This window comes from Echinococcus granulosus (genome assembly GCF_000524195.1).
Source record: "Echinococcus granulosus chromosome Unknown EG_S00075, whole genome shotgun sequence".
Lineage (NCBI taxonomy): Eukaryota > Metazoa > Platyhelminthes > Cestoda > Cyclophyllidea > Taeniidae > Echinococcus > Echinococcus granulosus.
This window is the reverse complement of record NW_020170455.1, coordinates 95,305-119,308: the sequence shown is the minus strand read 5'-3', so window position 1 is coordinate 119,308 and position 24,004 is coordinate 95,305. Positions and strand designations below refer to the sequence as shown.

Genomic DNA, 24,004 nt, shown 5'->3' with positions numbered 1-24,004 from the left:
CAAAGAACTCTTGCATTAGGAAGTTACCATTAGTCCTCCAGAAAATCATTACAGGTGTTACTCGACATCTTTTGTGCTAGGGTCTTAGTTTTTTCTGGTTGCGTTTAACAATTACCTCGTGGTACTACCTTAATCGATTTAGTAATGGAACTTTGATACTGTAAAATCTCATTTTTCTTACAAATCTTCAGATCAAAGGTTTAAAATCAAGCCTTAGAAGCCCTTTCTTTTGGACCCTTGACCTATCCTTGGAATTCATCTAAAATAAAATTTTTATAGAGAAGGCTAAGGGGGGAAAAAGTTGGCGAGTTCCATATCTTAGCAATGAAACCTATATTACTAACCTTCAGTATACATTTTCTCTTGTCGTTCCTACTCCCACAGAGTTTATTTACGTGAAGGTCTAAAATATGCACCTTGTTGTAACAGACCGCCTGTATCTAAATTATGTCTGCCGTGATTCCATCGTTTTTTGAGGCATCTGCGTTCAATATCATCCCGGAAATTGGTCCTTTGTAATTAAGCCAGTTACCCCGGTTTTATAACAGAAAAGAGTTGGAAGCGTTCAAGCGGTCAGCCCTGCTGGTAGTGGTTCCTACCACTTACACCCACCGTCTTTGCTGATCTCGATTCTCCGAGATCTGTGCAGGCAGTAGGTACGCGATGTCTTGATGGAGGCAGTCACCAAAGTTAACTAGCTACCTGACAACTGCGGCAATATCAAATCTGCGAATATTTTACGTTCCCCATTCTATCATGTCTAATAAAAAAGGGGTCCAAAGAAAGGCAAAAAAAATTGATGGGTAAATTTCCTGCCTCCTAGACAGTTGGCATATCTCAAAGACTTCGCAATTTTGTTTAATTTGTAAAAATAGTAGGATTCCAAATGTGAAGAAATATAAGTAGCTACTCAGGAAATATGCATAGCCGTTTGTCAACCAGGCAGCTACTTGACCCTCCATTTGTCGCTTCTCTTACCGCCTCCTAGGATTTCCAACATTTTATTGCATCTCTGCTGCCCCCACTGCACCAGTCTGACTGATGAATACGAGAGAGACCTCTGTAATTAGTTTTCCGTTTTTCCCATCTCCCTTCGTTGCTCACTCCTTAGGACTTCTCTATTTGTGGAGAATTAAAAACTGGCATTCAGGAAGTCGGATCAACCATCGGTTATATTTATGCTTCATTTATATATCCTTTCATGCGCAATATACATTTAACCTTTTGTTCTTTAGGGATAATCTAGCCGACGAATATAATAAACTGATCTTGATTATAACCTACTGTCGTTATTAAGTAAGTACGTTGAACGCAAATCTTCGTAAACCCACTGTCTTTCTAGATATTTGTTTCGTAGGGCCTATATTTAGTCAAAAATATGGGAAAATACTACTGATTAGTGGGAAACAATAACATTTTTGGATGGATTCTCTCCTCACATTGCCTTCTTTTACTTTAACTGACAAATGAGTGGAAACCTCTAGCCATTTTGTGATTTGGAAAATCTCTCTGATGGCAGCCTTAAAAACCGTACTTTGAATAAACCGCCTTCTTTAAATGCCAAGCCAAAGGCGTGAACTGATGGTGGGTTGTAAACAATCCCGGTTTTCTTAGTCGTCATCAGTGGGGCATTGTTCAAAACAGAGAGGCCTCATTGACATTTGGGGAACTGACCCGTTTCATTGTTAAACATACTCATGATGACTGGACATATACTTTGTTCTGGGAAGGATATTCAAAAATTGAAAACAAATTCCTGAAGTACCATCTCGTAACTTATCTGAAAACTTATTTACCATCCTGGTTGGATAGTCGTACTCACTGATGTGATAGATTAACCCTGGAGAGGGATAACTGTAAATCCAGTTCACACAAAGATGTTCTGGCTAACCCTGAAATATGCTTCATCTTAAAAGAGATTTCTTAGCTCTTCCACACCTAGAAGCAATTGGCATGGGTAATTATCTTACCATGCTAATTCTCTTTGAAGTGAAAGTAATATATGGTACTTTTTGGTGAAATCGCTGCCCATTCAAAGAGCTAATAAAAACAACTGCGAGGAAAACAGTTTTTTACCAATTAGAACTGAGGACCACAATATTTCGTCATAAAGGACCTTCCTAGGGTAAGAGGTAAGTCTTCTAGTAAATTTTGCAATTGCATTACTGGGGATAAAGTAGGTTTTATGTTTTTTTACTAAAACCCCGTCTATGATGTGCAAACGATTAACTTCCTCTCTTGTTAACCGAACGGCTTAGTGGTTGGTGTGTTATCCAGATCTGCCCAACCCAATCTGGTCGCCTTAAACACCGCACCATTCAAATTCAATTCCGAGTTGGTGAGCCACTCAGAAAATCTACCTTTAACACGGATCAGTTTAAAGTGGCTTTCTATGAGACAGTTTTTTGTACACTTAGAAGATAACGCATTTCCTCTATTATGCAGCTCTGGAAAAAACTCCCACTTGCTTCCAGCAATTTTTGTTTTCCAGACGCATAGTTTTCAAAAGAACGGACGGGGTCTTGGATACGTAAAATAGGGACTCGTTTTTTTCGGTTGCCAAAATGACATGATCTTGATATTTAGCTCACGATTTAAAATTTATTCAATATAAGATGACCAAAGAAGTTCGTAAGATTTTCTTTTACAAAAGACAAACAAACATAGAAAGCTTCTTTGAATAAACAAAGCGCATCACACCATTAGTAAAAGCTATTCCTATCACGTTAATCTGGCCTTATTTAAATCAAAAAACATCTTATACTACTTATTGATTGAGAGAGAAGGGTCATGCCAAACAGGACCTTATTCTGAACCTTCTCCAAATACCATGTAACAGGTTTGCAAAGAAGTTGGCCTTTTGCAAGCTTGGAACTAAGGTAAACTTTGTAAAACAGACGAATACGAATCGCACCCATCGGATTCGGCCGAAATGTTATGCCATGAGGGTTTTGAAGTCTACCAAGTGGGAGATAAAAGGCACGTTAAGGGTTCTACATCTACAAACCGATGCTTTATAAAGCATGCACATAAACAATTAAAGAAGTTTGACAAAGCCCCACGAGTTACAAGAAGTCGCTAAAGTGAACCTCCTTGAAAGGCTCACGAATCCCACAGGGTGAAAAATCTAATTTGGGTAACTCTTCTACACGATGATAAAATTCCTCTGAAATAAGAAAGGTACGTTTTTTCGGCATTTTGGGTCAAAATACTTTAATGGAAAATTTCCTACATTGCTTTCCTTTTTAAATGAAGGGTAAAAAGTTTGTGAAATAGACCTATAAGATGAGATTAGTCTTAAATGCATTGGTGTCTTCCATGTTTTTGATGTAAAACACTGACCTATTTGCCCTATAGCCATTGCACTGTACTAGACAGACATTTTCTACCAAATAGGTTCCTCGGTTTTTGTGAAACGAGTGCGTGAAATAGAAAATTCTCATGGCAAATGCACTCAATGCACCGAAATGAACTGATAGATAAATAAATTTGTCAGGGTTGTATTGTAGCTAACAGCGTGTCTAATGTCGTCCAAGTCAGCCCAGAGCCGATTGGATGCGCGATATTTCGAAACCTGATCACAAACGCCATTAGCTAAGCACTCGGCTTCCCAGTCCCCGGAGGGATGGTGGGCTGACACTGTGACCGTCATCACCATTTTATTCATTGTAAACTAATAAGTTCTTTTTTCTCTCATTCTGATGATGACTAAGCTTATAATTTTTGTCTAATCGCATTGTAGGTTTCTGATGGTGTAACTTAACAACTTATAATATTTGTTGTTTCAAGTCATCAGACACTAATTTGAATGGGCAAAATGCAGGCGTAAAGTTTCCAAATTCGCTACTTTTTAAGAAACATCGTGAAGATTAGTTCTAACAGTGGAGATTTAAACACCTTTACAAGTGCAAATGAATAGCTTACTGCCAATTTGTCATCATTTTAAGGAGCTCCTCTCATTACTTCACCCAATTTTCCGTTTCCCTATGCCACTGAACATTTCACTGAAGATTTCGTTTTATGTTCGTTGGTTGTTAGACTAGGTGCTTGAACGGCTTTGGTTTAAGAATCTGTGTGAAAATTGTTCAAATTTTTCAAAAGGACAATTTGTAGATTTGCTTTTGAAATCACCAACGCTTATGAAATTTCCTGTTATCTTTTCCGATTTACACACCGGAGTGACTAAAGCTGGTCAAAGCTTCTGATAAAATTATTGTGTTGATTGGTCCAAAGGGATAACGTCCCTCAGCATGGCTGTGCTAGGCCTGACGTTTCAAAACGAAAAATAATATTTTTGCTTCTGACTTTGCAAAACGGTGGAGGAAGGATTGAAAAAAAACGACCATGAGGTTCTACAAGAACCATGTTCCTTAACGCGTTTTCTATCCATGCTCCGATTTTTCACCTGATCCCCCACACCACTCACAGAAGGGCCAATTGTTGGAAGGGACATAAAAAAGACTGGAAAGATGAGAAAAATTAAAAGGTAAGTAGTGTCACATTGTAGGAAATTGGAAAACACCTTGGCTGCTGTAGTAGTTGATTTTTCGCCGAGAAAGGCTCTGGTAACGAATGTTTCAATGCAGTTGGTGAAAATTGCCTGTCAAAGTTTATGTTCCCTATCACGCAGCAGTCCTAACGCATGGATGACTAGTTAATTTTTACTAGACACACTTTCTGTGCAACTGCCACACGCACGCGCACACATGGTCGGCACGTTAGTCTGTGGCAGTCATTTTGAGGTCAGGACCTCCTTTACAAGTCAGAGGGATGTGTTTGCGAGACAGCCAACGACGACGAAGTGACGGTGATTATGATTTACCAACTTGACCCAATGAAGCGTACACCCCTGGACCATGTCGCGATGTCACCTTGCAGCCGTAGTCTCCGCATCATTTACCCCTAAACTCCAAAAGAGCTTCTCCTCTCATTACCAAGGTGGTTACAGTAAAAAGCGATCTGACTGTCTGTTCCAATTGGTAAATACGTGTGGAGTGTTTGTAAACGGCTGATGATAACAGGTTGATGATCTCCCTAGCAAACCAGTCAAATATTTTCCACTTTGTATTACGAATTCCAACTATGTCAAGTTTTAATTAATCTAACACTTCCTTGGTCTAGTGAAAACAAATTGGGACGAGTGTACTTCGAAGCCTAGCCTGATGCAAACCATCCCTTTCTGCTGTTTTTGTATACGTACAAAGAACTCGTATATGTAGTTGTGAAAAATAAGCCATTTGCAGAGTGAAGAGGTGGAATGATTTGATTTTTTTCACTTTCAATTCCAAATGAATTACCCCTTTAGTAGATTTTCTCCAGTCCATACCATTTGCGATTTAGGACCCACTTAAATGTATAAATGCTTATCCACTTTTTAATACATCCTTTTTGATGGTAGTAGTTTGCAGCACTTAGAATTGATCCCCAAAAATTTCAATTTTTCAAAATTACTGGAAGACGTTAATGGAATTTTTACTTTATATACATTTAAAATGGGAGCGATTTGATATCCATTCACTATCATTAACAATCAAGTGGTCGTTCCCTGAGTGTGCGTGAAGGGAGATACTTTACGGTCAGAGTGGATCTACTTGACAAATATTGCGACGTGTTATTGGAAGGAAGTGAGTTATTTGCAAATGTTTTCATATCAGTGCATCGGGCGTTCTTTTTATTACTGACTCAAGCATTTCGCACGAAGATGGGACAACAGCTTAAAACAACTGCTTGTTTCCCTTCCCTTTAGTGCCTCCCAGCGTGCTGGAAAGCGCATGGAAGGTAATGGGAAAGCATCTATCGCGCCCGTCAAAGCCACGACAACGTAAGAAAACTTTTATTAACACAAAAATCCTATCAGAGCAATGGTTCAAGGTACTTCCAGCAATCGGTTTCATTTATCTATCATTGCATTTAACTGCGTTGACAGGTGGTTAGTGTTCCAATTAGTCAGTAAAAACATGGTCAAAATTTTCACGTTCTATAAATGAAGACGAAGTGAAGTAGTCTTTTTTAAAATACACAGTCACTAGTCCAGTTACTAGTTTTGGAGCATTCTACTTATTTAATCTAAGTAGTATGTTCACGAATGGTTTGCTTGAAAGGTTTTAATATTTGCGATTCAGAATGGGCTTACACAAATTAGGATAACGCATGATTTATGGCACAAAATCACTGGTATTAAATGTAAGTTAATCACCCAGAAATAGTCGAGGAACGGATGAATAATGAATCATCAACGTGGGCTAATCGGTGGACTGAATTATTTATCCCCAAAAACAATTGTGCGGCAAATTGGACTTCTAAGGTAGATTTTGAAAGCAGTCTTGCGTGGATGAATTTTACAAATGTCTTTGCTAATTTGTACTTAGGACTTTTGTTTGATAAAAATCACTTTGCGTGATCTTCCAAAGTGATTATTGGTCAAGTTCTACTGTTTGATATAGGTCGCTACAATGACTTGTGTATCTCGAAGAGCCGTCTAGAATGCGTTTTTGCGTGTTTTATAAGGGATAAATATGAACCGGTCTACCGATACGGCACTTTGTTGTAATCCTGACATTTTGATCCGCGTACCATGACATGTTGGTTGAAGGTAATGGACGTGGTTTAAATCTGTCTACTCTGGAACCAAATTAATCTCGTCACTGATTCAAGTTTAGTGTGTCAGTCTTCGGCTGGGATGATGAGGAATTTGGCTTACACCCACGTCAACAAAGTCTTGTGAACTAAAGTTACAAGCGCTTCATGTCACACATTAGGAAATGCTGATGCGCTTCAAGGACTCGGATGTATTACAATGCTAGGTGGACAAATGTACCATTAGTTATCCCCCGCGCCGTCTACTCGCTGCCGATCCCACACCTATAAGACGCGCACCAGTTCATTTGCGGAGGATGTGTTTGGCCTTTGTGTGGTGAACTTCAAAAGAAATTGGCTACTGAGAATTCCCTGCTAAAGCCCAAGCAATTGTGGTTGAGATTTGCTTAAAATAACACAAATGAGAAGAGTGCAAGGTAAAATCCTCTATCAGGAACAGTCAAGACTTGTGAATTAGCTGGAAGGAAGTTCTGTTACCGTGGGTGGACCCTGTTATTTCATTCTGAGACAGAAAGGATTACTGACCCAAATCTATTGTCTTCTTCGCATTGCCATGTCGGTATTTCTTTGAATTGTGACCAACAAATTCCTTTGGCATCAGGGGATTGCATTTGCAATGGATAGATCCAAAATAGAACTGGAATAAAACTAGAGATGGCTAGGGTCAAGGCGGCTGATTCTGGGGACAAAATGTTCTGTTTCAATGAATAAAGCACCATGAAAAGCCCTCTGCAGTTATCTTATTTGTGTTTAAAAATGTGCAAACTTAATAGATGGTGTTGAGAAATAAAAATACAGTGATCATGGCGGATGGCAATCTTCTCGACAAACGCTTTAAAGTTGACAACTGAGCCGCAACACACCGGAAGAGCTGAACAAATAAATGCTAGTAGTTTTTGATCCCGAAAGTAGACAAGAGAATGCGTGAGGAAGCCCACTTTTACTTTAAAAAATTTAAAGGTCCTCAGGAGTTTGACAATCATTTGCACTGATCATAGGTCCATTCTGGACAATGAGGGAACCCGGTAATTTTGGATCGCTAAAGACTTTAATGTTTCTTGAAGTTTATTTATGTGTTACAATTTGGCGATAGGATGACAAAGATAACCTTACCCAACATCTGTAAAATATTTTGATAGGATTTGCTCCAATTGTATTGGCTTCATAAAAGCTCAACTCCACGATATTGGTGATTTAGTCTGCTAAGTTCCCAAAACAATGAATCTGCATTTTTTGTATTCCTTTCAAATAGCCTATCAAAAAAAGAATCGCCGGGAGCAAAACTCAGTCCACCCAGTTCGTGGCCCAGTGCTTTTGCCCTACCAGCAAGAACAAAGAGATCCAGGCGCTTTCCTAAATCCATCCCACAACGAGTTTGACAGAGCCGCTTACTCCGCATTTATGGAGGAAACCCTACTTCCGAAGACGGCGGTTCCCACCGGTAAATAATGTCGCCTACTTATTTCACATTGGTAAACACGATCCTAATACTCGCTTCACTTACCCAGATCTTCCAGCGCCAGTTAAACTTCTGCCTAACAACATCTCCATGTTCCCCCTGGTGCTGGGTGTCCTGGTCGGTCTGGCAGTTCTCATCCTCCTCATCCTCCTTCTCATCGCCTTCGGTTTTCGAACCCGTCGTCAGAGAGCCGCGTACGCCCGTCGAAAAGCCCTTTCCGACCAGGCCAATACAGAGACAACCTTTTCAGAAGCTGATAAAGTACAGCAACGACAACAGATACAGCAGCAGCAGCAGCAACACCAATCTGCACCCTCTCTGACACAACAGGGAAGCAGTGCAAACAGCTACGGCTACCAACAGAGCAGCGACAGTGGTGCTGGTGGTGCAATTGCTTCCACTTACCTGCCACATGGCATGTTTGCGACGGAGGCTTGTTGGCCGGCTGGACTGCAGCCGGTGCCACCCGGAAGCAATTATTTCAATGAGGAGGTGCCGGGGATTGCATTTCCACCTCTTGGAAGGGATTCGGGATCACATGGATATGTGCAGCTTCCTGTGAGTGCTGTAGTATCGTCACAGCAGTGATTTTCACATTATGAAAGCTCAGTGCTACACGTGGTCGACTAGTGTGACTGGTTTAGAAGCTGCTGTGGTATAAGGGTGCTGAATGCATTCTAGTACTGGTTCTTGTATAACTTAGAGGGCTATAAAGGCGAGAAATGAAAGCCATTGGGCTGGAATGTAAATTGGCACCTATATTTTTGCTTGAAAATAATGCAAAACAGTATGATGAAACAAATACACATATCTCAAATAAACTTTGTCCAAATTTGCCTTAGTATTATTCGTTGGAGTTACAAAAGAATTATGGGTAGGCTTACTCCAGAACGCAGCAGTCTAAAATGTTCGAATCAAGCGAACAAATAGGCCAAGTAAATTTGAGTTAGCTCAAAAAAGAGCCTTATAGATTGTCGTCGTTCAGGCAACATTTTGTTTAAAGAATTTTGTCAATAAAGAGTACAAATGAATCATTATCTATGTAGCAGACAATGGTTTCAGTGCCAGAGTTAAGGAAGAGTTGAGTTGAATAACATAATATGTTGAATGTCACTTACGCAGGTGTCCAGCTCGCAAAACAGCGGACTTGTGTACAGCCACCAGAGCAGCACCACCACCATGAACCGCTCAGCCAATCACCTTCTCCCCTTCTCAGTCCCGCATAATCGCGCCCCAACGGAAAGCTTCTCGGTGGCTCCGAGAGTGTGCTCACCGGCGGTAAACTCCAGCGTCTCTACGGAAAGTGATCGTTTCTCCGGTCAAGCTAGCAGTCATCTCTCTTCCTTTCAACCCCTTTATCCATCCTCCGGGGCTGTCTACATCTCTCCAAGGAGCCCTCGGCGGCAGAATCAACTTCATGTGGAGCGGTCACAGCAGCAGCTATGGGTAGGATATGATGAGAGTCCAGTTACATCTGTAGATGCTTCCAATCATCTTTTGGTGGCAAAGGAGCCAGAAGACCCTCAAGCCATCGTTTCTGCGTCTTTCGAGAGTCTAATCGAACCACCCGAGAGCTTCAAAAATCGCCCATCATCTTCAGAACTGCTCATGGACGCGGTACCTCCACGAATGGCAGAGCTTCGAAGGCTAGAGAAGTCCTACGAGGGAAATCAGAGCTGGACGTGGCAGGATGGGCAGTTCGGTGACCATTAATTAACCTTGACGCTGCCTCTCCTCCATTATAAACTCCACATCCCCCATCCTCCTACCCACAGAAATCACCCCTTTCCAGCGTCACAGTTACGGGTCATAAGAGTTGGTCTCTCCCTCCCTCCCTTCCTTTCCTCTTCCTTGTTCCCTCCCCACTTAAAACATGCATTTGAGAAGATAAAAAAGTATGTAATTTCTTTTTTTCCTGATATCTTTTGTTTGAAATCGGATTTTGCTGAAGGGCTTCTGTGTCAAAGTATGCTGTACTGATCCAGATGAGCTTCAGAGATATAGCATTTCGAAAAAACCACCTGTTTCAAAATGTTTCAACTTAAGAACTATAATAGAGGGATATTTTAATTTTTTACAGTAAACAAGTACTTGTAAAATTGTCAGTTGACCGAAAGTGTTACCATTGATCTTGGTACGGCTCCCTGTACCGACTTCTTGTACCTCCAAGGGGCTGTTCAAACGCGCCAATCTATCGGTGCCGGCATCTCTACCAGTTGAGTCCTGTTTCCCTGCTGCTTTGAATTCTCTTGCTGTAAAGCACCTCTTGGGTCAAATGCGGTTTAGATTTGTCGGTTTTACAAATTACATTTCGGTTTCAAATGAGCAGAAGCTTCCTGTGTAACTTGTGAAGCGGTCGAGAATGGTGCATTGGGCGGTAGAAGAATGCGCCACTCAAAAATGGTGTTAACAGCTTAATTATGTTGATGGTTAACCCTTCAAAGAAGTCCCCTGTTTATTGAAGCAGGAAAAACAGATGTTATTGGAGGCTGACCTGTTTAAAACGTTTAATTATTTCCTGAATAAATGAAAAAGCTTTTGAAAAAAACGGATTCCGATTTGCTTTTCGTCTCACCTCATGGAAACACGAGTACATTTTGGGCTGGTTGCGTACTGATTGACTTGTGAAGAGGGAAGGGGCTCCTGTGTTGTCACGTTAAGTTGACAAACGTGTCATTGTGAATTCTCGACGCTGCTAGCCCACACAGGGCTTTATGCACGCCTCACGCTGCTTACCTTGTGTGCGTGGTAGACTGCAGGCGAGCAGCCACGGCTGCGATGCAACTCGAATGTGTACAAGCAAGACCTCTTCTTGGGAAAAAAAATTATGGCCACCGGATCAGTCGGAAGAAAGTCTTCTTCTTCTTCTTACAATACAAAGAACTTTCCCGCAAAACCTACCTTCGCAAAGATTTGCACTATAGTAAGGAAGGTAGGAAGAAAGGGAGATTATACCACGTACGCTTTTGACAACGGATATCCCGATGATGATCGTCGCCTTCACTTGGCATTATTCAGTCAAATACAAAACGGTCTAGATGGAGGTATTGTGAATATGCTGGGAAACGGTGCAATGAAAGTGGAATATGCAGCAAATTCTTCTTGTTGGGGGGGGGGGGGGAGTGACAGAATGTAATGATGATTAAATCAACAATATTCACTGTTAAATTGCTTTTGTAACCTCAAATGACAACAGAAAGGAATTTAGTAATGAGATCAGTCTTGCTTGTAGAAAGCAGCACTTATGGAACCAAAAGCGACGCAGTTTGTGCTAGTTATAACAACTATATGCATTTCTGAAGAAAAAACTGAAAGACTAAAAGATATTTTAACATCGAATGGGCAGCTGTGATGTATCAATCCTGAATAATGTAGATACCGACCTTAGCACTTCCAGACGCAGAGCTTCACTGCCATACAGAATGGCTGCACTAAAATCACACGGGAGGCTGTAACATCGATGGGCTACGGAAATTGCATTACAGAGATCACTCATTTTTGACACCCTTCAAGGCAGTACTCAACGAATAGATCCTGATGGAACCGAGTGGGCATTTGCCTGGGTGACTCTATACTATTTCTGCTATCCCACAACCATCTATAAAGGACAGTTTTACCTTTTTTCCATTATTCAGTTCCAATCTCCAAAAAGCGTTCCAAAAGGAATTTCCCAGATTGTTTTGGGGATTACTCCATTTACACGTCCTCTTTTGTCATTGATTTGGCAGCATCGTTGGGGGTATTTCACCCATACCAGCCAGCCGGTGAAATGTTCTAACACGTCCCCTTAACTTAGTGCCACATTCTTATTCCCTCCTTCATTCATACTGGGGACGGGTGATACCGCCTCCACCTCTCTGCTAGCTGAGCAGAACCCAGAAAGACTTCAAGGAAGAATTTGGACCCTATATGATGTCCGTTGCATCGTTCCTCTTGATGCCTTTATGACACTAGAGAACATTTTCCAACTTCTCGATCGCGCGGTCAACACAGATTTATTCTCGAGCATAAGAAAAGCATAATTTCATAGAATTATATAAATAGGGAAGGATTTAAAACATAGGTTTAAATTGTCAGTAAAATAACAAGTAAGGCTTTTGAATCTCCCATTGATTACGGCGAATTATACCGTTAATTTGTACTTATAATTTAGGAAAAAAAGATAAAATTTAACGAAGAGCCGCCCACAATCTGATGCATTTAGGTTATTTAAAAGTTGCAAAGGCATTCCACTTTCCACAGACATGGATTTGGCGTAGGCTTAGTGGTTGAATTCACAAATGAAAGTTTATTTTCCCCCATTCCTTGATTAAAATAATTACATAGTATTAGCTTTTGCATCAACATTCAAGGTGATGAGAGATAGTCATCTTGAATTAGATATAAAACGAGACCTTTTCGTAGCAAATTCGCAAATTCATTGGTGATTAGCCTTGGATTATACAAATTCTATTGAATGGATTCCAGCTCAAACGCATGTGTGACGCTCCGAGACTCGCTTGAAGAGGAAAGAAGACACAATACTTGGGAAGAGTGTGTTGTCAATATACCCAACGGTGAAGGAGCTACAGCTCGGGGGCCAGACCGCCCGATGGGCTTACAATGGCGGTGCTTTTAAGTTATCAGTTGCCAAAACCGACAGCCAAATAAACAATTAAAAGATTATAGTATATATGACAATGCAGGCTATTCCATCCATGCAGTTTCCTTCCCTCTTGCCCCCTCATTTTTGACAACAAGTGTCTCTGCCATTCATAGACCATCTTTCGATTTTGGTTTGTCTCGATGTTTCGAGGCGTTGCAGTTCAAGAGGGATACGCTCGGGATTACATAGGTTGGATATTTATTGTTACATAGACTGTGGCATGGTCAGTCGGCATGGGCGCTCACAACAGAAAACTGCTGATTCTTTTAAACTGACATTTGCAACTTGTCAAAGTGAAGTCCTCCATGGTGGCCAATGATGAGGCAATTTATCATCTCACTTTTCAACCTCTTTGCAGTTTAAAGTACCAGACAGGAAGATTACTGAGCGGAGTGCCTCAATCGGCCCCGCAAAGAAAAATGAGGATCAAGTTGCTGCCCTTTTATCCAACTTTCCCATGTTTATGCCATTAATAAGCCATGGGGGTATTCTGAAGTGGCTTATCGCAAGTCCAAGTTAATATCTACTTCCTTAATGAAAACGAGTTTCTACTTGGGATGTGTTTATTTTTTTAGAACAAAGTAAGGTTTGATGTATTTTATAAATTTCAAACTTAATTCATTATTTTTGTTGATTTATGGAAGTGGTTATTGAGACAGGCTAAATGGAGATTTTACATGCTCAAATCCACTATTTCTCATCTCCTTCTAAATGTACATTTTGGCTAATAAAAGAAGTAGTTAACACATCCCGCCCGAATCTCATTTCCTGTGTAATTGAATTCTCTTCCTGTCCAGCAAATTATCAGATAAAGTTAGCGAAATTCAAGGTTTCGCCTAATAATTTTTTGCAAATGGTTGTCTCTACTGGGTCCCAAATAGGCGGTGATATAGTAGAAAAATTCTGAAGTTTTAAGGAGGCGCTCTATTTTAAAACAGGAGCGGTGGTCCAACGTTTCGATCTCTGATGAGGTAGGGTTTTGACTTCCTTTAGTTCTATGGGATTTTCACCGTTCAATAAGGACATTTCGGATGTCAGATGTCAAGAAATGGGTTTTCAGGGTTTGCATATCCCATCCATTTGGAATTGCTACCTTGTTCTCACTTCGAAATTGTTTGTTACTGCATTGCAAGTCAAGAAGAGCTGGTAGAATGCCATCCGAAATGGCAGAAACAGTGCACCACGGCACTGAGATGATGACAGATGCCTTCGAAGATATAAGATTTTAGGATGCCAAAAATAGGGCTCAATGAGTTTGTTCAGGCCGTCCGCATTCAATCTTCTTCTATGTTTGCGAAATTCTATTTGCGTAACTTTTGAACATTTTGCAAGTGCTGTACATATTCTGTTTAGCTTTTACAGGATCTCCTTTAACGGAAAGAAAATAACCTACTAACTCCAGAACGAAAAGCAATGATAAAGGCTTTTTCGGGAATACGCTTAGTAATTACAGTACTTCGATTAGACTTAACTCCATTGCCTCCAAAATAGGGGATTCCCAAGAAAGAATAACAAAATGGAATACCGCAACTTTTTCTGTACGTCATTCTTGGACAAATTTAGGCAATAGCGGCACGCCATTCTTTGTGGCATTTGGTTTGTGGAGAAAGTCACGCATCCACTTCTCAGTGATTCACCATCACCCTAATCTGGATGGTACGAACTGCCACAATGAATAGCACCTTTCCCAAATAATCTACAAATTTTTTTTCGTGAAATTGAGTGTATTCCAGCAAGAAAAGCAAACATATTTAATTCCCCTCAGGTATGCTAGTCATTTTATGTGGGTTTGAAATATCTGCAACAAAACGGAGGACACAGATTGAGTGTCTGAGTTGGATGAAGCACATTTACGCTCTGTAATTCACTAATAATGTCGTATTTTACGTCTGCAGAAGCATTGTCAAGTCATTACAGTTGGCCTTACCGAAAATCTCACGAGCATTATGAGCATCGAGCATATTTCGGTTAGAAATTCCCCATTAAATGGAACAAAAATGCATAACATATGCTACTTCTTTCTTATAAATTACTTAAAATATCTTTTAAAAGCTAGAAGGAACAATGGTATCTTTAACCAAAATTCATCCCACTCATAATTATGAAAAATGGGGATTCGCTCTACTCTTTGCTTTGTTTTGAAAGTTTTGGGACACTCAGTTTATAGAAATGGTTGCACCAGCTCAGTCCATGGGCAACCTGATTTAATAACGATCAAACAAATGAAAGATGCTCATATTAGCTTTTATAAAAGCATCGCTTTATCGGTAAGCAATGAGGTTTCTCAGCACTGGTAACTGACCTCCTTCTGCGATCCCAGTAGAGGATATGATAAACCTCTGGATCATTGGAAGGCGGAGACTCACTGGAGCCAGTCAGACATGCGACCACGGAACAAAGACGAATGTAAGACAGATCCTACCACTAACAGGGTTGTCATTGCAGGTAAATTGGGTAGTTAAAACAGTCATAGGGATCACCGAGATTTCTCTTGTAACAAAGGAAACAAGTTTTCTCCTTTTTTCCTTTTTCTAACCATTTTTTTGAAAAAATAGCTTAAAGATCAATTTGGTGAAATCTTAAAACAATGAACAGGAGGAAATTGGGAAAAAGTTCCAAAATTTGATAATACTCTTATGATTTATTTGATTTATGTGAATTTCGGGCAACTAAGAAGAGACAAGTTTTCTTTCTTGATTCTAAAGGGAGCTGTTAAATAGACAAAAGCAGCCTAACTATGCACTTTTTAATTTAAAGTCATAAATTAGACAAATATTTTAATCAAGGCAATGTTTCCGTGCCCTTGAGACGTGGGGGAAAAGGAGAGGCCGCGTTTTATGCCACAAGCAGGCTGTGCCTTTGGCGCTATTTCGCACTGGCAATAAAAATTACGAGGCAATCCCCCTGAAACATTAAGCAAATAGCAGTGCTAATTCTATTTAACGTGAAACGAAAAAATCTTTTGTTGTCAGCATTTGTCTCCTTTTCGTCCCATTCTGGCAGGGCTTGGCCTGTCTGTTTGTCTAAAAGTTCAATCTTTGCAGATTTCTTCTCCAAATTAGGGCAATCTCCCAGTAATCGTTAAAATTTCGCTAACTAATTGGTTGGACAATTGGTGCAAATACTTAAGTGAAATCCAAAGATATGTTTGATAATTACTTTTGTCGAAAATTCAATGCATCTTGCTTAAAGCAGTTGGTTGGAGACTTTGCCAAATGCTCGGAAGAAACTGCCTTTGAAGGATTTTATAGCAGTTTCATAGTTCCATCAACAAATTGATGGGTGGGAAGGTTTAGTCCTCTTGAAACCTTTAAGGTCTACTTTTGAGCCTTTTCCAAAATAATTAAAAAATTTAACGGCAGATCCAGAGGCATCAAATATTTCTTACAAAATTCTTTGGCTTGTTGAAACAAAAAATTTACGCTATTTCCCAATCTCAACGACTACTTTTCCCTAGTATCAAAACAAAAATAATGTGTTTCTGCAATAAAATAAAAACTACTAAACAAATCAGGAAAAAAATAGGCACATGTGGTGTACTTTATATCCATTATATTCTCCGGTCTAATTTACAGATGGCTGACAATTCACTCTCTGGCAGTTAATGCATATTGAACCCATTTGCTCCGCTTCCACGCCCTCCTTGGTCGGTGTAGGGACAAACAAATTGTCACCATCTCTCACGGTGAGCATTAGAAAAACCTGTTTTTCGTCGTATTCATCCCAGTTTTTCGTGTCAACAGTAGCACGTAATTCCCTTCTTCTTGTCAAGAAGTATACAAGGTCTTCCAGAACTTCGTCCTCTCAAAGTGGATGGTACTTTCTGCTGCTGCTGCATTCCACATCTTCTCCAAGCGCCGTGCAAGTTCTCAAAGGCAAGGCTACTGCAGCCTTGATTCCAAGTTAAACTCCGCTTGCTTGCAGGTTCAAGCGACATTCTATGCCATGCGGATTAGGCTGACGCACATGTCAGTCCATATTGGGTACAGGAAATAACAACATCGTGGTTATCAAACGAAACGTGCTAATAGGAGAAATCACTCATTGTTTCACTTGGAACCATCTTTTAAGAGCGAACAATGACATTTGCTTTGAATTACCTACTTATCTGGCCAAGTTAGTCACCTTTCACAAACACCTGCTTTCTTAATAACTAAATGGCTTAACGGTTGGAAACTAGCTAAAACTCAAATCTGTAAATATTTGATTTGAGGAGAAATGGGATACTGCAGCTAATTTTTGTCCCATTGAAGTCAATTAAAGTGTGTTGAAACACGTAAAAGATCATACTGGACAAAATATTTGCGTCAGGAGCAAATAGAACTCCGGAGTTGATCTGATGCAAACAGCCTTTTTAATCCATTAGACTGAGTAAGAAAGAAGTCTGATTCTTTTACTTTTTTTCCAGTAGTGCCTATTGTTAGTATCAAAACGGCAGTGATTAAATCCAACTTTTCTAACGGCATCCAACTGTTTAAAGTAAGTCATTAATATGGAAATTCTGGGAAGGGTGTGATCTAGACACCAAGGATGATATGCTCTTTTGGTATTTCTGAAGCTGTGTATTACACTCTTTGATTTAGCAAGTGTTGCAGCTCCTGAAAGCCCATCTATAATACATACAGTTAAGGCTCGCAACCAATTCAATGCCGTATTTATCAGGCAAAACAGTCTTAAAAACTCCTCAAGCCGTTAACAGATGTGCATAACCACATTTGTGTCTGGGTTCGTCTAAGGTGGGCAGCACTGCCAATCAGCTCCCACCGACTCATGTGGGACCGGTTTTGATCGTTTAGCCATGTATGACTGCTCGTCTCTGACGTCCTGATTGGCTGCCCTGAGCCCGTACCCAGCCAACGGGCATGGGTGGTCCTGCTACAGTTCCCTCCCCACAATCGCTCCACATGCCTGGGTCGAGTCGCTGCATCTACAAATAGAAAGGCTATTTAAAGTCGCAAAGTCAGATACCTTATTTGTCATTTTACTGTCAGTTCTCTTCATTCCCCCACTCTTCCTACGACCGCCTATTTCGGGTAAATAAAATTAAGGAATGGCTTCTACCCCTTAACATGGACTTTGGATTTCGGAGTTATTATTAATAAAAAGAAAACTAAATTATGACCACTCGGTAACGTTCTATTTAGGCATTTTTTAAGCTAGGGGAAATAAAATGAATTTTCAAATGAGGAATACGGTGAGTAACCCTTTGCCATCGCTGAGCCGCTCAAAATTTCTTTTTGATTAATTATTAACACAAAACGGTAAAAAATAAACCAATTTTTACCTTATACAAAACTAAAGATGGGACTTTTGGGGAATGCTCATTGCTTAATCCAAGTTGACACACGAATAGGGGAATTCAACAAGCTTTTGGTAAATTCAAAATTTTGGCATCTTTTTATTAAAAATGTGGAAGTTTTATAAAATAATCCAATTTTAATGGGAGAAACGACCAGGAATTACAGTCACCAAATTTTTCTTATGAAATTCAACTAAAAATATGGTGCAATATTTCCATCGTTCCCCTCTTCTACCGCCGGAAGCAAACCCTGGGATCGAAAAAAAATTAAAAAGAAGGAGATACCTTGCCTTTGTGTTGTATGGAGGTTTTGCAGGTTGTGAAAGCTTTAAAGGAAATCAGCGTTTGATTTTCTTTTAAGGAAATTTTAACGTTTGCTCGACCACGAAGTGGCTGCAATCTGTCATGCGTCAGCGTGCCCTCTCAAAGATCATCTCTGAAGGCATATTCGAGTTCACAGACGTCTTCACAACGAATTTATTACTCAACAAACGAGTGATTAAAAGAGCCGAATCACTGAACCCTTGATCTTTGACTCACCTTCACCTTCGTAGACACACACTTAAATGAATTAGGCCAATCTGCCTTCTTGGTCTTCTCGTCTATCTTTATCCCAATGGAGTTGACCCAAAAGAAACGGTAGGGGATTAACAAGGCAGGAAACCTTGAATACTCGATAACCTTTGGCTTAAAGTCCATGGTGTAAGTGTTTGCTTTATGATTTAGACATTGTTGGAGCGGCATGGGAATAACTAACTAGATGGCAGTTATTATGGGCAGTGCTGATTCGGGCACTCAAAGGGGTCAGCGACACACAAATGGTGTCTCCTTTCGCATTCCATCCGAGGACTGGGTCCAAACGGTTTCGTTCATCACAAAACATGTATCTCTCAAGTGAAATTGAAGCCCATAGAAAAGGCAGAACAGATTATCTCAAAAGGTACGGCTGGAGTTTGTTTCCCTCAAGATTTGGCGCACAAGTTGGGTGAGTTTGCAGACGAAGGCACCAAAACAGCGACAGACTTCTACATAAGCAAACTCGGCTAATAATGGGCCAACCTATTTTTGTGCATCTCCGCTGAGGAATTGTGGCTTCGTTCTGATTCACCTTCATCTCATGATAAGTTCTGCCTTAAGCCCAATTTAAACCTTTCATTCCTCTCTTGGAAAAGTATTGCCAATGTCACATTTTACGTCACCTCATAAAAGAACAAATTGTTTGGGGTTTATACCACCGACTGAATGCCATAAATTTGCCGGACAATATTACGAATCCCGGAATTAAAATGTAAAAACCATCAGAGTAGAACCGAAAAATCTGTTGCCTCATGGAAATCAAGTACCACCTTTAGTGGAAGAAGATTTATTTCAAATTTTATACAACTTACGTGAAGGTGAAGTTAATGAGGTGATTTAGCACGCAACTTCTTGAAACGTTGATTCCTCTTTCTACTTCTGAGTTGGGTGGATTAGAAGTGGCGACTTCCCTTATTGCCTATAACATACTGAAGGAGGGTAGGGATGATACCACAGACTGCAGAGGCCAATTTTGCCTGTACGTGGTAAATATTCAAAAGTTTTAAATGTTTTAAGTTGGTTTTAAACTTGAAAAACGATGGTGGTTTGGGTTGTTATCTTGGTAATCATAATTTAATGACCACCTTGGTATCCAAGTAATCTGTCCACTTCCGCAGTCATTCAGTCGTTCAAGCCCCTGTTGTCAAGCCTCTCCCATACTCGTGTCACCAGTGGCGATTTGGAATGCCATGCTGATGGCGTGGACAAGCGGCGCCCTCTCATCATATATGCCTAGGTGAAGCACTTGAAGGTTGGAAGATTTTGATCATAGTTCGCAAATTGCAAAAATAGGGGGTCTTAATTTTAACCGAATGACCATCGTTGTCCATTTCTGGTGATTGTTTAAATCTCTCACTGTGCCCGGCTGCCATCCATAATAAAAGTTGACCTCTTCCTAATATCTGCATAAAAATAAATAAATTATGGATAAATCTGCCACCAGTAAGTTGCAAGTAAGTAAGCTTACACGAGATAGAACGAGTTCAAGCCTTTAAGCAAACGACTGAGGAGCTTACCTCGAGCAGATCACCCTTAATCCGGTTTTCTTCAGCTGATGACACAAAAATTGGCAGTTGAAAGGCGTTTATTGCACGGCATCGATCAGCCCTTTGAAGGTCTAAATTTGTTTCTGCCTGCGGTTAAGACAGAAGGGTAACCAAAGTACAACTTTATGAAGAAGAAAAGTACCATGAACTGCTTAAGTTGTGGGCAACCACTTGGAATTCACGGCTGTAGTCACCAAGCTTTTCTGTATGCCGCCAGCAGTGCATCATACTGTCTTCAGAGATGACGGCTCTAACGAAGTGGAACCTCGATCTCCATCTTTAGCCTAGCAAAGTAGTAACATTTGGAATGCTTGTTTAATTCTTCGTTTTGACTACGCGAACACCTAAAGCCCCGCCTTTATACTTCCGCTGGACGGCAGGCCAGATGCCCCTCAGCCCTTCTGTATGCCAGCAATACATTTTTGTCCCAGCTTTATAATTGCTTTCGATTTCGAAAAAGATTTGAGACGCTTTAGACTTTATTCGTTTATAAAATAAAAAGATATTTTTGAGTTTATTTCCTTCGTTAAGGCAAGTACATTTTCAATCATGGAGAGATGGTGGAACGGCGGGACAGTTTGTTTCGCCTACGTCAACTGGGGAGGTCGTGAGGGAAGCTTATAAGAAGGAGAATCCCAAGTGTCCTCCATTACCAAATGAAAATAGGTTTGAAAAATTGACTGACTTGGGATGAAAATGGATTTTATCCTTAAACCCCGAATAGAAGAGCTTGTCACTAGTTTTACCCCAAATTACCCTCTCATGGTATTCTACACTTCTATGGCAGGCATCGGTCCCTAAAAGACCGCGCATGTTTCGTAGGTGGCGGACACTAGGCAGGGTTATTCGGAGATTTTTGGTTACTCAGGGGTATGTCTGCTCAATTTACCGCAAATTGGAGATGTACAAGAGCCAGTCGAGAGAACGAGACACCACAAGATCTATCTCGCCTTGTGGAAATTTCTCGTGGGATGAAAGAGAGGGAATCCTGTCTTCTTTCATCCCGTTTACATTCCCAGATAGTACTTTACGAGATGTTACTCGTCATGCTTTCTTTTGGTACTAGAAAATCACACTCAGCATCAGAAAGGCAGTTGAGGAATGAAAGGAAGGAGAGGGATAAAAACGGGAGTGGGTAGGTCTGTCATTCTTGTTTACTTTAAGTAAAGTGTAGAAAAAACGTAAAATTTTATGCAAGCTTGCATCTCTCCGAGAAAGGATTAGCCTGCCAACAAAAACAAATGCTAAGAATCTTTTGAAGTTAGCGCCCTTTTATCATGCACATCTCAAGGTGACAAAGTAAAAGACGTGGAACAAAAACCAGGCCTTGAATTTTTTGGTTCTTTTTACCCACATTTTTTCTTCCACTGTTATTTTGCTTTTTCAAAAGGGCACCTTTCATAGCACTAGTTTGCTGCCATCCAAAAGGGAATGTTTTTGTTTCGAGCAGGTGCGTTAGGAACCAATCAGAAGTGGATTACCGACAAGGAAGAGACGGACAACCGAATAAACAGATCTGCAGAGATGCAAAAATGTCCTAGTGGCTTATAATCCCGCCATTATGTGCCTATAAGATATAATGTTGGCCTCCTTAACCTGATCTGTTAGGCCACTGGAATTGACAAGTAGAAGGAACACTCACTGGTTTGCGACTGACGCATCGCCTCCTTTGGTAGAGCACCTCACCCTCTTTCCCCTTTGAAGTTAGCAAGAAGCTAGTCCATAGTTCCACACACAATGACTTCTGCTTTAACTTAAAAAAATATTTCTAGAACAAATTTATCAGACATTATTTGACTCAGATAAGTTTTGCTTACCTTACCCCCTAGTAAATGAGCATACCTTTTAATGCGATTATCTAATTTATGCCATCGTTTAATTATTAAGGTTTGGAGCTTCATTAGTTTACCCTCTGTGCGCAGGAAAAGGCTTTAAGCCTCTAATTTGGAATACCTCTTGAGAGATCAAACGTAATGCCATCCTGGCTGCATGGAAAACAAACTCTTACAATCACCCGTTCTCCTAGCCTTCGTAAATGCTGCTGAAGTGATGGCTTACAGTGTATTGGAGGTTTGTGGATGTTTAAGTTGAAAAAAAAAAGAACTGGAAATGAGCCTGTCTCGTTTAACTAAGACAGAAAACTTTCCGATATCTATGCTTAAGTGTTATAAGTAGTATAAGTGTTCATTTGTTACACAAGGTATAACTATGGCATTTATGGAGTTTAAAGATGAAGGATTTGACGTTTGCTGAATAAGTGAACTCTTCACTCTCCATCGTTAGTCTTCCAGTCATGTCTGTTGCAATCCAGCCCTTCTGCAAATTAAGGGTCAGCCACTTTGTATTGAAGTGCCAAAATATAGCTTCAGTGAATCCTCAGATCGGCGAATCGGCAGCAAGTCTTGCCTACGGTTAAGGGGTCAGCTATTTCTTCCTAATAAAATACCATGAACAAAAAGTCATCCTTTTTATGATGAGTCCATTCTCTACTGAAAATGCTGGTTTGAAATTAAGAGGTGGAAGTTCTCATTGTGACAATATGTATAACCATGTTAACTTACTAATTGACGCGGTAAAGAATAAACCCAAACAAAAGACTATATCAGATGAGGAGCTTTTTCCTCCTTTTAGTTTCTACCAACAGTCACAGAAGCAGCAAATTCTCTCCCTTACTGTCAGCGTCTCTCATGTCAATAAATGCCCTAATTTTGGAACACTTTCCTTTTGAAATCGGAAGAAGGAAAGGTGGCGTAATCTTCGTCCACTGCTCCTATTCAACTCACAAGCGGTGGAGAAGAGATGATGATATAAAACCGATTGAGGGGAGAGGCACATTTGTAGTCTTTTCTCGCAGCTGCTATTTGCCCATTTCCACTTGAAAGTATTGCGAGGTAAATAGTCTGAATTTGCAGTCTTTGTATATCCTCTTTATGACACAAGAAGAATTACTTGTATCATTTTCTAAACGGTCATTGTCAGTGGTATGTTTGTCTCGATGACAGCACAGATGTGCTCATTCCCATGACTTGAAGTGATATAGTCAGAGAATCAACAAACTGCTAGAATGAGCTTTCATAAGTATGGTGGCTTCAAATGTACTATATTTTGTGCATATCTTGGGGACAATTCCTCAAAACAATAAAAAAATCATTCTGCTTTGACACTTCCGGGATTAGGATGCGGATGAAGGACTTTTTTATGTTCTCATCTTTCAAAAGAAAAAACAATTGCGTTTAAGACAATGAATTGGAATGGAGAAGAAATAAACTCTTTCAGATTAGTTAATTTCATCTCCAGGAGATCTTATAGAAGCTCCTAAAATGCCAAGAGATCCAAGAATCTGTAGCAGCTGCAACCTTTAAGAGGTAGGCAAATGGAAACAACTTGGCCTACTCACTATGTCCATCGTCTACTTTCCATACAATTGCGTTAATTACCAGTGCTAGATTCCCCGTAAAAATAATACTATAGTCCTGGCAATGCTCTAGTTTACATTTTGAGTTTATTTGATTGTTTGACAAGCCAGAAGGCGACGCTACAATTGGCCACAGCAACCGGTCAACTCGTTGGTATCCTCCATCTCCACTAAGCTTCAAGTTTTGAACTAGACAGATGAAAACATCGTCATGTCCTACTCTTCATCCTCGCCCATTCGATTTCTCCATCCTCTTGCGATTCATTTCCGGCTCATCTGCAGGTATCTCAGATTAGCTTGTAATTCTCATCTCCATGACAACATCTATGTTGTATACGGTTGGTGGAAACTGATTCCCTCTGTTATTATTTGCATTAGACTGTCAGTTCCTAACACCGAGAGGAATACCACTAGGCGAGTACGCAACACGAGTAGACCATTAAGCAGCCACTTTATGTTGTGGAAA

The 24,004-nt window shown here is 40.3% G+C and overlaps 2 protein-coding genes across 2 annotated transcripts; both read right to left on the bottom strand. All coding sequences in view use genetic code 11, as the record gives it.

The window, feature by feature from the left end:
• Positions 1-8,812: 8,812 nt before the first annotated feature.
• Positions 8,813-10,652, bottom strand: EGR_07345 (hypothetical protein; the record flags this gene model as incomplete). The annotated part of the gene is made up of 2 exons (XM_024496594.1): positions 8,813-8,956; positions 10,551-10,652. The coding sequence occupies 2 exons, from the start codon at positions 10,650-10,652 to the stop codon at positions 8,813-8,815; spliced, it is 246 nt and encodes an 81-aa protein (XP_024348973.1).
• Positions 10,653-19,799: 9,147 nt separating this feature from the next.
• EGR_07344 (hypothetical protein) lies at positions 19,800-22,024 on the bottom strand (the record flags this gene model as incomplete). Its single annotated transcript, XM_024496593.1, has 4 exons — positions 19,800-19,979; positions 20,094-20,210; positions 21,805-21,891; positions 21,941-22,024. The coding sequence occupies 4 exons, from the start codon at positions 22,022-22,024 to the stop codon at positions 19,800-19,802; spliced, it is 468 nt and encodes a 155-aa protein (XP_024348972.1).
• Positions 22,025-24,004: the final 1,980 nt, after the last annotated feature.